The sequence below is a fragment of the Alligator sinensis genome, unplaced genomic scaffold (assembly GCF_000455745.1).
Source record: "Alligator sinensis unplaced genomic scaffold, ASM45574v1 scaffold674_1, whole genome shotgun sequence".
NCBI classification, from domain to species: Eukaryota; Metazoa; Chordata; order Crocodylia; family Alligatoridae; genus Alligator; species Alligator sinensis.
Window position 1 is genome coordinate 906,262 of NW_005842032.1, and position 13,465 is coordinate 919,726.

The following is a 13,465-nucleotide window of genomic DNA, read 5'->3' on the forward strand; positions in this document are numbered from 1 at the left end:
CATTCCTGAATGCCCTTGCTGAGCCAAGGGGGTTTCTGAGCACTCTTACCCTCCTTGCTTCTCTCAGGGACTGTTACCCTTTGGGCTTGGAGGATCGTCCCCTTAAGGTATGACCATCCCTCATGGACTCCCATCTCCTCTACCTTTTGGGCCCTCAGTGCCTCCCCCACTAATCTCCGAAGCTCACTGAAGTTGGCCCTTCTGAAGTCAAGGGCTTTAGTCTTGCTGTAAGCCCTTGACACCCTGCGCTGGATAGTGAATTCCAGCAGGTAATGATCACTATTGCCCAGGGGGTCAAGGACCTGCAGTCCCCTCACTAGGTCATCCCCAGTGGCCAGGACCAGGTCCAGCAAGGCATTACCCCTAGCGGGGCTGTGCACCTCCTGGATAAGGTGAAGGTCCTGTAAAACAGTCAGGAACCTACGCTAGCGGTCAGACCTGGCTGTCTGCTTCTCCCAGCAAACGTCTGGGTAGTTTAGGTCACCCATTACAATAACATTCCTTGACCTAATAACCTCCATAAGCTGACTGGAGAAGTCCCGGTCCAGCTCTTCCCCCTGGTTGGGTGGTCTGTAGTAGACACCCATCATAAGGTCTCTTTTGCCACGCCCCCCTTGTAGTTTGACCCACAGTGTCTCCGCCCGACCCTCCCCTAACCTGAAGCTAATCCTTGATGTTATGAGGTGCTCTTTGACATAGAGCGCAGCCCCCGCCCTTTCCTCTCTGTCCTGTCACTAATATATAGGGTGTATCCCTGAATGCCCACCACCCAGTCATGGGTGGCGTCCCACCGAGTTTCTGTGACCCCTACTAAGTCTGGATTCTTACTCGCAATCAGGAGGCAGAGTTCCTCCTGCTTGTTCCCCATACTATGAGCAGTAGTGTAGAGGCACTTGAGGCCTCCTGAGGGTGCACGTGCCTCCCCCCCACTCACAGGACAGTTGTGGCCCCCTACTCCAAGGACGTTGTTGCTTACTTGGGCATCCATTTCTCTTGTCGCCCTGCATGCTGGTGAAGCATCCTCTCCACTTGGAGCGGCCCCTTCCTTCCTCAAATAGGAGCTGATAAATGATGACCTGCTAGTTGTTGCTGTGCCACATTTAGGACAGGAACAAGCCTTAGCTGATTGACTAACTGACACCATACAGTAGGGGTACAACAGGGTTCACTCGGCATAAAACAGCTTGGAAGGGCACCGAAGGGACATCTCATTAAGTGATCTTTCAGGAAAAGAATCATAAAATCATAAGAGATACCTGTGGGTTTAACCTTGAAAGCTTTGGCACAAGCCATCTTTTCCACTGTGCTGCAAGAGCTAACTTACACACTTCAAAGCACACAAAAAACATTAAAATATAAAAACACTAAACATTTAACACTTTCATTGTTCATAAACCAACCTTTAGAACAAAAGCAAACAGAGTCTGCAGTTCCGAAATTATACCAATCAAATTCTATTAATAAAAGTTTCCTTACATAGTAACAAAACTGTTGTATTCCAACAATGCATTAAGAGCCTTCACAGAAAGAAAAATCCCAATATAATACGTACTTAGAACAACTCCCTTATGAACCAAACCTTTTTACTGAACTCCATTCCACGTGTACCCTACTTTAAGGGCCCAACCAGGAAGAGCACACACCAACTAATGAAGCTTCCTTAGCCTGCTGAAGGGTTTTTGAACCCGAAAGCTTGCTTAATAACTATTCTCCAACCATTTGGGTTGGTCTAATAAAAGATATCAAATTCACCCAAGGAACCTTGTCTGCCTATGTCCTTAGACCAACACGGCTACAACCTAAACCCCTGCAATTCTGCAAATGCACTTTCAGTCACTTTGATCACAAGTCACTCATATCTTTTGTGGGATTAGAAACTAAGTATTGTTGTTTTCCTGCCTCTCCCTCCTGTCAGTATATGTTGGATCAGAGGTCACAACATGCCTGATTTTGTTTACCTAATTTCTCATAATCTGTTTAGTTGCAAAGTCTCTGTTGTACAATATCATGAGAACACATTAAAGAGGAAAAGTTAGAGGATGTGCAAGGTACAGCTGTTTTATTAGAAGTCAGGCTCCATTGTTTACACCCAAAACCTTACTGTGAAATGCCTCAGTAAATCTGAATATTAACATCAGTGTTAAATTATATAAATAACTGATCTCATACCTGCACATCACTGATAAATTATACAACTTCTATAATCAAGGCATGCTACTACTATTAGGTCTTCATTCAGCAGAGCAGTTGGCATTCATTTCAACCTTTTACTGAACTGAAGCATCAGTTGTTTTTCAAAATCACCTTCCTACCCAGAGGATAATCCACCAACTTTTTTTTTTTATTAGAAGAAAGCAATGTTTACCTTGTAACTCTTTATAAAACACACCTCTAGGACAACACTGAATGTAAAGAAGGATTTATATACACTGGCTTTTACAAGTTGCATGGATTGATACATGAAAATGTCATTGCTGGATTCAATTGGTAGACTGACATACTGGTGAACTTGAGGAAGCACGAAAGATCAGAGCAGGTTAACAAGCATTCTCTAAAGTCACTCATTTTATCTGGTACTGACTAGGGATGTAAAAGGTTAAATGACTAATTGTTTAACTGATAAGCCCAGTGATAACTGGTTAAAGGTTACTGGTTATTGTTTCCTGTGAGGCTGGACACAGTTTGGCAGGGAAGCAGGGGGGAGGGAGGGGAATGAAAGCTGCAGAGCCCCAACAGGAACCAGAAGGTGGCAGGGCAGGCAGTAGAGAGGAATGGATGGAGGACCAAGGACAGAGGAAGGGGGAAGGGAGGAATAGTACAGGCACTCCTCAGACTTAACACGCAATTGGTTCCTTAAAACCATGTCTTAAGTCGAAACATCATAACTTAGAACCAATTTTCCCATATAAACAGTGTTACAAATGGGGGATTGGCTCCTTTACAATGGTTGATACTGCATGCAGCTGGTAAGTGGTGGAAGGGGAGGGGGAAGGGAAGAAGCGTGGTGGGGGCAGATCAATGCCCCCCGCAATGAGGAAGGGATGGGGAGGCGACAGCTTCCTCCACTGCATGCAGCTTCTCTGGCGGCTCAATTGGGCGTTCCCGCCGCTGGGCGAATTTTTGGGTGGCTGCAGCCCCCTATAGCCCCCACTCTGCTGCCTGCTCTGATCTGGGGAAACATGGCCCCCATGCCCTCAAAGCCACAGCTTATCCGAGGGGCGGCTCCCACCACTGGGCACTGCTTGTCTGGAGGCAGAGCAGCGGCTCTGCCCTGTGCCCATCCTGCCCTAGGTGGGCAAGTAGCAGGAGGGCATGTGCCCCTGGACTCGGGAGGAGCGGTGTGGGCAGCAGTGGGGCTACAAGGGGGCTGTAGCCACCCAAAAATTCATCGTAGCCCCTGCCACCCGCCTGGAGCTCAGCCCAGTGCAGCCCTGGCCCTGCCCACCCCACGCAGATCCAAGAGCACCCCCCCCCATGCCCTCTCGGACCAGCAGGGGGAGCAGCAGCAGGAAATGCCAGATGAGCAGCACACAGCTGCCACTCCCCTGTTCCTGCACCCGCCTGGCCCCAGCTGAGCAGTGCTTGTCCCAGCTCGAGTCCCTCCCTTGCTGCAGGGGGCGTTGATCTGCCCCCCCCATACTCCTTCCCTCCCCCACCCCCTTCCACCGCTTACCAGCTGCATGCAGTATTGACCACCATAAAGACAAAACCCATGTAGGAAAGTCCAAATGGGGTGTCAATTTATAAACTTTGTAAGTGACGTTCATTGCAACTCAAAAAGTTGTAAATTGAAGACTGCCTATACCTGCAGCCTATGAGGTTAAAGAAGAAAGTAGCAGGCAGCCTAATGACTCATCAATTAATCAATTAGCTACTCCTTCACAGGTGCTCCTTGCCTCCTAGCAGGGGACTTCGCCTGAGCTGTACTGTCTTGCTGGGCTTGCCAGCTACCTCCGCCCCCACATGTCAAAGGGACCCTGGAGTGGCTCACAGCAGCAGCCATGTCTGAGCTGCTGTGTTACTGGGTAACCACTTAACCGAAAGAACTGGAGGAGGTTAAACAAATAATTTTAAAACAATATTTACATGCCTAGTACTGACTCAGACAACCCTGTCCTATTCATATGCACAGAGAGCCTCCCAAGAAAAATGTTTTTAGAGACAGACCATGCAAAATTGGCACAGGTACAAACAATACTCTCAGCTGGAGCAAACAAAGGGTGTATGAAAAAATGATCAGCTAAGGCTGGAACAGATATGACATGGAAAACAGAAAAGAAGTTACAGAAGGAAAAATATAATGCAACAAATGACCCAGCATGTATGTCAATCCTGAAAAAGTTTATGAGGTTCAAGTTCAATAACTTCAGGTAACTGGAATATATAATGATAGGTGGGTAACCCGCCGATACTGCTGGCTGCCTCCTATGTTCCATTTCCTACTGCAGGCCACAATCCTGCACCTCCCCAGTGATCCACAGACACTTTGAAGGGAACAGATAGAAGATGGCAGGTGATAGACCCAGGGGATGCTGCCTCTGCTGCAGCAGAAAGACTAAATCGAATACATCAGGAGCTAGGACTTGGGGATGCCTCCTCTGCTGCTGTGGCTGGAGCGTGCTGCTGATTTCCGGGGCTGCCACAGGCCAGATCCAGTGTTTTCACAGGGTGAACTGGCCTGCTGCAGATTCCCGCATTATGTTATAACAAATAGTCTGTTATTCAGCAGTTCATGTTTAAACCAAGACAGGGACAGATCCACTTCCCACTAAACCACACAATTTCAGCTGCTACTAGAACTTACTCATATTAAGAAAACCCTTCCCTTCTTTTCTTGTTTCCCCCCCCCTAAAACAACAGGGTAGACACTGCCATTTATTGCAATGTGCTTTTTCTAACCCTAAGAGAATTACCCATCAAACCAATCAGAACCCCTATTTATTTTATAATACATTATTCTAAGAATAGATTGCTTTCCAATGCATCTGTGGATTAGGTCAGCAATAAATGAACTGATTACATTTCATGGTCACTTCATGGTGTTTATTCAGGTAAGAAATACTGACATCCATTTTTATACCAGTGCAGCCTGATTTTGTGAATGCTCTATTTTCAAACTGGACAATATTTGTCAACAGGGCTTAATTATTTGGTCAAGAATGCTGCACAGTAAAACTATGTTCCCTTATAAGTATTTGTATCTTTTAAATCATTGTAGTAGATAATCCTCTTTGTAGTGGGTAGGATATGATTACCCTTGATTGTTTTAAGGCTTCGTAGTTCAAAATTAAGGCCTGCAAATTCCCCTGTGCTAAATTTAATTGCATGTTTTATTTAAAAGTTAGACTTTCATCAATTTACCTTCCATAAGCAAAACGTCTGTCTTTGTGGTGGTCACCGAATGTATCCCAGAGCCTGAGGGAAACACTTACTTCATCAACAACATCCCGTGAACGTTCAAGGACCTAGAACAGAATAGAAGTCACGTTTTTTTCCCCTCGGTTAAAATGTTCACTGCAAGTAAATGGCACTTTCCTTTGTTAAAAGGTATGACGACACGCTTCATCACATATTCTATCAAAACACTGTCTTAAGCGTTGTATTTATTACTATTTAGGCATATTATGCAACTTCAAAAAAATCCCTTCTTGCCACAAACTGTGTAATGGAACACCCTAGAGAGGTGGCAGATACCTTATAATCTTTTGGAAATGTATTTCTGAGGTGCCCATTACCACTTTGATGAGAATGGAGTTGAACAGCAATACAAACTCACTGTACATCCATATTTAATAGGCTTGAAAACCCTTACCTCTTGGCAGACGCGGTACTGATCAATTGCCCAGACAGTTGGTACATGAGTTGCCAACAGCTGGTACTGTGTCAAGGTTGTATTGCATGCTCTTGCACAAATTAAGCGAGTCTTTCCCACTGCATTATCACCAACCACCACACATTTTATGGTTTCAATGTTGGGTCTTTCGTAGTCCATGTCAGTGTCCATTTATCAAAAGCTGTAACAAGACAGTTACATTTTTTCTAATACCGTAGAAGTTGAGTTATTTAAAACCAGATTCTATCTCCACTTCTTCCAAGTTGCCCATAGGATGAAGTTTCAAGTCAAAACTCAACTTCAGCTTGGCTTAATATCAGTTCCTTTATATACCACACACAGTTACTGAAACCCAAGAACTGTTCTTTTGACCTCAAATGTTTTTTTTTTCCCCGCAGGTAGCATGTTATTTTTACTTTGGTTTTCTGTAAACACAAACCTGTTTGCTGAAGAAAAACCCTGGTGAAGCTAGGACTGTTGGCACAAACTTACCCCTCACTAGCTCTCTGTCATGTGGAGAAGCAGCTAAGACATGATGTAAGTGAGTTTGGCTTGAGGGACTCTGGTATAAACTTGCTTTTGTACTATAGGCTTTCCCTGGCACCTTGACCCTTGAAGATGTGGATTAAGATAGTCTCAACAGGTAAAAGCAAGTTACCATTTATGTACAAAATAGGCTATAATTAAAGTTAGGAAAGTAATGTCTAATAAAATGACACAAGAGCCTTGACTTGCTAAAACCTGTAATTTATACTGACTTTACCATCACTGTTGCCTGTATAAATCACCTAGCCTCTCTGCTTTTAAAGACAATTTTTCACAGAGCAAAGTCTAAATTAAAACCAAACAGTCTAATTGAACCTTGTCAATTCAAATATTTTCTCACTAGCAAATTCTGTTTATAAGACGTCAGAATTATTTTACCATGAAATGCTTTAATGAGAGCACAATGTATATTTTCCTTTCCAAAATACACTGTCCTTATAGAAAACTAGAATATATTCCTTCATCATCTTTAAATGCATGTCAAATCAGTTAATAGGTTGGTCAGCAAGAAGGGGAGAGATTTGTTTTTAAATATATTTGTTTTTAAGGCCTTTGCAAAGTCTACCATTTTCAGAGAAGAGAAAGGCACAATCATAGTTCAGAATATGATTCTGCTCTCCAAATCTCTAGTCATTGCTCAGTTATAGAATGTCTGGTGTGAAACTGTCATCAAGGAAAAAGTAGAGAAAACACAAGCCAGCCTTATTTAGTAGGGTTTGTCTCTCAGAATTTTTCAAACATGGAAACCTTTTCCATTTAGTGGCATTGACTGCCACGATGCATACATTATACAGTAAAAGTTCTGTTATCCGGCATCTTACAAGCCAGCATGCTCCACTAACCAGCATGCCGGCTTGTAAGATGAAGTGAAACCAGAAGTGCCCACTGTGGCCCAGAGGCATAACACACTGTGTGGGTCTGTGCGGGGCCCACCTCACTGTCATGCGGTGCCCTGTGGGCCCCAAGGGAGTGGTGGAGATGCCGCGGGAGGGTCATCGCCCAGACACAGCGTGAGAAGCGGTGGCCGGGGCCGCCCAATTAACTGATATATTTTGTTATCCAGCATCCCCTGTTCCTGGGGCTTTTACTGTATGTTAAACTTTTAAATTGATTATATTTTTCCCTGTTAAGAAAACATTTAAATTTGAGATACTGACTGATTCTGCTTAAAACATCCTTTATATTAAAATTTTATTCACCCATCATAACTACAGAATATACATCACATTATCAAGCCAATTTAAAAATAAAATACTATTTTGATATTTGTTCTTCACCATTTCAAATCTATTATTTTCTCCATCTTAAGAATATATGTGTTATTAATAAATATTGGACTATGACTAATTGTGCTTTTTTACTGTTTAAATAGCTATGACCTTGAGATGTCTATGAGGACTGGGGGAGTGACTAAGGGAGTCTTTGGAAGCACAGACATTCATTGTCACAGAGTGAGACAATGTTGTTGTTCTCTCAAAATGATGCTACATAAACATAATTTTGTCAGTCAATTAGCATACGATAGCTTTCAAACATTCAGCTGTTTTATCTATATGGATAAAATGTAATTAAATATAAATTAATTATAGAAGATAAATGTGATATAATATACAAAATAAATTTCTTCCAGTGGATTGCAGTTTAAGCCCTTATCCCACAACTGACTGCTATGGCATAGGTTCTCTACCTGGGCACAGAACACGTCGGTGTAATCTGCTGCAGGACTGAGGCTTCTGAGATAAGGAACATGTCTTCACAGATGTTTGTACAGAGCCTAGCACAACAGGGCCCTAGCCTACTTGGAGCATCTAGGCCAGTGATCACCAACCCGTCGATCCTGATCAACAGATTGATCCTGGGCTGAGGGAGAGCTGGGCGCGTGAGTATGCGCACACCCACCCGCCCTGCCCAGCCCCAGCAGGTCAATATGTGGGGGAGGGAAGGGGCAGAGGCCAGATCGAGGCTCCTGCAGTGAGCGATTGACTGCGAGGCCCAGCCAGGAGCAGGGAAAAGTAAGTAGTGCCCCAGCCTATATGGGTGGTGGGAGGATTGGAGCCTGGGGAGCTCCTCCAGAGGCATCGGCAGGGGCTTCCTCTCATCTCTGCGGGGGTGGAGGCAGAGGCAGTAGAGGCAGCTGCCGGTGTGCCTCGAGTCCCGCTAAAGCTGGCCATATGCGGTTGCGGCTCAGCTAAGCAGCAGGGACTCACGTGGTGGCGGCCCCAGCCCAGCCAGTTCTGGGAAGATCTGGTCATTTAGGGGTGTGTTGGGGGAGGAGCTCCCACCACTGCACGCAGCCTGGTAGAGGCCCTGGGGACCTGTGTTCCCTCCCTCACCTGTGCTCGGGATAAGATGGCTGCTGCTGTGGGCCGCTCGCTGCACCTGGAGCACAGGTCGGGGAGTGGAATGCGCCCTCAAGGCCTCCATTGAGCTGCGCCCAGCGGCGGAACCTGCCCGCCCCCACCATGAGCCCCTGGACAGCAGATACTTCCAGACCTGACTGGGCTGGGGCCCGATGCCACGTTCGTCTGGCTGCCGGGCAGGTGCCACTCAGTGCAGCTGCAGTACAGAAGTGGAATCAGTGCAGCCTGGTTGAAGCCTTGGGGGCCCATGCCGCCTGCCCACCTGTGCTCTGGAAGCCTTGAGGGCGGGACGGAAAGGGGCACAGAAGATCCTGGGGTGCCCTTTACTTCCAAAAAGTGAACTTCATTATAAAAATCCAATTCAGAAAGTAATAAATATTTTATGAAAAAATGCAGAGCAACTTTAACTGTATTAGTCTGTCTTTTTTTTAAATCCTAATTACTGAAAAAATATCTACAGTTAGAAGCCTCAACAAATATTTCAGATTAAAACGGGCTCTAATGTTGAATTATAACCATCAAGGGGTTGCAAACTTTATGGATTAACTGTTTCTAAACCAGTATAAGCAGCAAAGAGAGCTCCCACCCAGGCATATGTACAAGATGTGAGATTCTGAGGTTTTATAGATATGATTACAGTAGTTAAATTTATTACATTAGGTGTATTAAAAAAGAACCAAAAGCATTTACTTGCTAACGAGAAAAAAAACACAGGTAAGTCACCAGATTTTGAGTGAAGAAAGGTTGGTTATCTGGGAAGAGCAAGCGGAGCTAGTCAAAGCCAGTTACTAGGAAGCCAAGACAGGAATCAGCAAACAACATGCATGAAAGAGATATAATTAAAGCCCAGGACCCAAAATATAAACAAGACTTCAGTGCTATCAAAAAACAAAACAGGACTGGACAAAAAACAAACAAACAAACATTGCCACTGGTTGAATGCCCAACAATGGCATTAGACAGAGATCAGTTGTTAGGACAACTAGAGTAAGATGCAACTGTGACCAAACAAACAGCATTTAAAAATGCACAGGTGAGTCTAGATGAGCCCGCACGTGCCTCCTGCAGCGTCTCAAACTCCTTTGAGACGCTGCAAGAGGCATGTGAAGGAACGAGAAAATGTTCCCCGCACTGCAAATTTGTAGCATGGGGGCAAAATTAGACCCCTGGATGTACAGGGGTCAAAATAAACCCACAGGGAAAAAAAGCAGAGCAGGCAACCAGAGGCTGGGTCCTTCACAGAGATGCTCTGGTAGCAGCCAGAGTATCTCTATGGTTGGCCCTCGCCCTGGTGCTGAAGCACACTGCCTGCCCATGCAGGGCAGGCAGCATGCCAGCCACAGGGAATTGGACCCAGGCTCCAGTGCAGATAAGTAGGGGGCTGGAGGAGGGGGAAAGGGACCATAGCGGGGACCCCTGCCTGCTCCCCCAGCCCCCTGCATCACTGCCCTACCTGATCCCATCCCTCCCAGCATCCCAGCCCCGCCATCACTGCCCCCCCCAGCATCCCAGCAATTAAAAAAGAACTGCCCCCCCCCCCCCACCAGAAGCAACCATTGGGATCACCTGCCCACACGGTGCAGGGCCAGGTGACAACCCCAGTGGTCCCCGCCTGGGTCCTGCTGCCTGGGCGGGCTCTGCCAGGAGGCCCCAGAGCCCCCACAGCCACTGCTCCTGCAGTGAGTAGAGGCTTTTTTACCCCAGCTGCAGTTGCAAGCAGGCAGTGTCTGCTGCTCCCGGGGCTGCAACAGGGGTGGGCAGCCGCCTGCAGCCAGACGAGAGCAGGCCAGCGGTGGCTCCAGGCTCTTCCCAGTGCTCTGCCTGTCTCCACCCTAGCCATGGCTGCAGTGGCCCCGGGAGCTGCCGGCACCAGCTGCTAGCACCAGGGCACAGGGCAGCCCAGCAGCTACAGGGAGCTGGCATCGGCTGCTCCCGGGACAGCTGCAGCAGAAGCTGGGGTGAGTGGGGATAGGCAGAGTCCAGGGGGTGTTTGGGGCACAGTGCAGCCTAGTGGCTGCAGGCAGCTGGTGCTGGCAGCTCCCGGGGCCGCTGCAACCGGGGCTAGGGCGAGTGCTGCACGCTGCACCGCCCAGGGCTCCGCTTGTCCGCGCTCATCCCAACCCATGCTGCAGCGGCCCCAGGAGCAGCCGACACAGGAACCTCTCTCCATTTCTTACATTATATAGTAGGTTCGCTTTATGCGAATCCAATTCATGTGGTGTTCTCCAGGAACACACGTACCACATAAATCGAGGGAAACCTTTAATAGAGTTTTTAAAGAAGTCTAATGGAGCCATCACAAGCTAGTGTAATTCAATGCCAGTTGGGTGCTTCTAGCAGACTCCTGATGAGACCTTGAACAACGCTTGCTGAGTAAAAGACTCCCAACATGCATGGAAATACATTGACAGGTTTACTAAATCATATAGCCTATTTTCAGGTTATATTTCCCTTATCATGGTTTCTTTTCAGAAACATTACATATCAGCAAGCAAAAGAGTAGTTAAGAAGTACAAACCTAACAAACCTTAACTCAATGTGCATACTGGGACCAGTGGCAAACATTATTATAATAGCGCAAATTGGGATCTGAGGAATTTTATGCCACATCCCAAACATTTCACATCCTGCCATGCCACAGCTGCATGGAAGGATGCATGATGTTTGGGATGGGACATAAAAATTCTTCCAATCCAAATCATCCGACAGCTGGGTCCCAGGGCTGTCCCCTACCCAAGCCTGGGAACTGGGTGGGAGAAGGTCTATGTCCCAGACCCTGGGGCTGCCCATACCTCATCCCCAAACAAAATTTTAAATGTCCTGCTCTTCATCCTGCATGAGGGTTCAGAGCAGGGCTACAAATATTTTGGGTGTGGGGGGCGAGCCCATCTGCACCCTGTACCCTGGCACTTTTAACTACCTTGCTCTGCATCTCTATATGAGGACTGCAGGGCAAGGCTAAAAATGCCACACGTTCAAATTAAAATGCCATAAAAATCTACCACAAAGCTTTTCTATATTTAATGGCTTTTTTGACACATTATGGTTCCATAAATTGGTGGAATGCATGATGTTAGTGTGTGTTAACAGGTTAATTGCGTGATAAATATAACATCTGCCAGGGGTCTTAGCTGCTTGCAAACATGGAAGCTTGGAGATCCAGAGATAAATCACAAGCAAACTGCTGAACTCATTACATTACATTTCTTCAGTATAAAGGCAAGAAAATTCTGGCAAGAGCCAAAGCAGCATGTAATAGAATAAAGACTAAAAGGACTGTTTTCACTTTGAAATATAAACCAAGCCATTTGTTGTTTTATAACTGAATGGATGAATACACGCGAGAGAGGACAAAAAGAGATAAATACACATTGATAACATCAGTTTAAAGGGCAGAGATCACAGACATCTCTGATTTAAGAGGCAGGATGTGGGCCAAAAAGACCGACTTGCAATCTGTCACAGTCTACTAAATGAATTCAGGACTGTACCAAATACACTGGTGAAAGAAATCACAGCAGAAAATCAAGTACTACACTAATTGCAGTAGCTGATGAAATATTATCATGAAACATTTTTCATGAAGTATAAATTAGACTAGGAAAATTATCAAATGGTAGAGGGCAAAAAGGGAAGATATAAAAAATTCAGGTTGTTAGCAAAGAAGCAACCAGTAACAAACACAAGGTGCAATAACAGAGAGGGAGGAAAAAGGACATACTAGAACAGGGACTGCAATAATGTTGAGAATGGACATCAGAAGAGGATCTGGGCCAGTGTGTACTGAAGGAGAGGTTGATGTGAAGAAACTGTCAGGACTCTGGGGAAAACCACAAGATTAATACTGGAATATACTCTCATATTTTGAGACAATGTAACCACAAAAAAAAAAAAAATCTCTTCTCCTTCAGTGACACTGAGAATGGCCAAAACATGGATGCTACAAAGCGCCATAGGAAGAGCTGGAAAGACTTGTGAATCAAGATTATGTGGACTGGAATTAGACAGCTTGCAAAATTAATTAATGTTGTACAGTGCAGACAAGGTATTCGGAGATGAAATAGTTTAATCTGAAGCATGATTTGAAGCAGGCAGTGGGTTGGGTCTCACTTTTTTATTTGGCTATTGGGAGAGTTCTTCCCAGGGTGTGGGAAAGGATGTGGAAAGATGAGCAGGCCAAGATGTTCACTGTCAACACAATGATTTGGTTTGAAAGCAGTGAGAGAGTGCAACATCATTCTGATGTATGGTGCCTGAGAATGAAAGAATTTAGTGTGAAAACCAGCAAGGATAAGAGTGAAGCAATGGTTTTAGCATGGAAATAGTACCCCACAAATGTGTTTACATTAAAAGAAATACTAAATGTGGTCAGTGGATTTACATATCTTGTCTAAATGCTCATAGGTGATGTAAGGACTGGAGATGAACTGACAAAAAGGTTGCAGCTTGCAGGGATTTCTTTTAAAGCATTAAAAGTAATGCAGAAATGTCCCAGGGAAGCGAAATTAATGATGGACTGTGTGTACCACATCCTGACTATGTCAAAAGGTTAAGAGACTTGGGTTCTAATAAAGAGGGATTTCAGTTTTTCACAAACTGCATGCTTAGGATAAATTCGGAGAGCAAGAGACCTATGGAAAGACCATAAAGAAGATGGGAAGATGAGGTAGAGAAAGATATTACAAGAGAAGATTATGAGAGGAAATCACAGCAAAAATGTGTAGGG

General features: G+C 45.3%; 1 protein-coding gene across 7 annotated transcripts in view; it reads right to left on the reverse strand.

Moving 5' to 3' along the window:
- The window catches only part of RHOBTB1 (Rho related BTB domain containing 1), an 82,768-nt gene that overhangs the window by 50,639 nt on the left and 18,664 nt on the right, over positions 1-13,465 (reverse strand). For 5 of the 7 annotated variants that reach the window (XM_006022355.2, XM_025202623.1, XM_025202627.1 and 2 more), the window contains 2 exons: positions 5,813-6,014; positions 5,362-5,465 (listed from right to left, as the gene is read on the reverse strand). In XM_006022355.2, coding sequence (XP_006022417.1) covers positions 5,362-5,465; positions 5,813-6,004 — 296 coding nt within the window. In that variant the 5' untranslated portion in view covers positions 6,005-6,014. The remainder of the gene's footprint in view (positions 1-5,361; positions 5,466-5,812; positions 6,015-13,465) is intronic. The other 2 variants (XM_025202625.1, XM_025202626.1) reach the window with 1 other exon arrangement.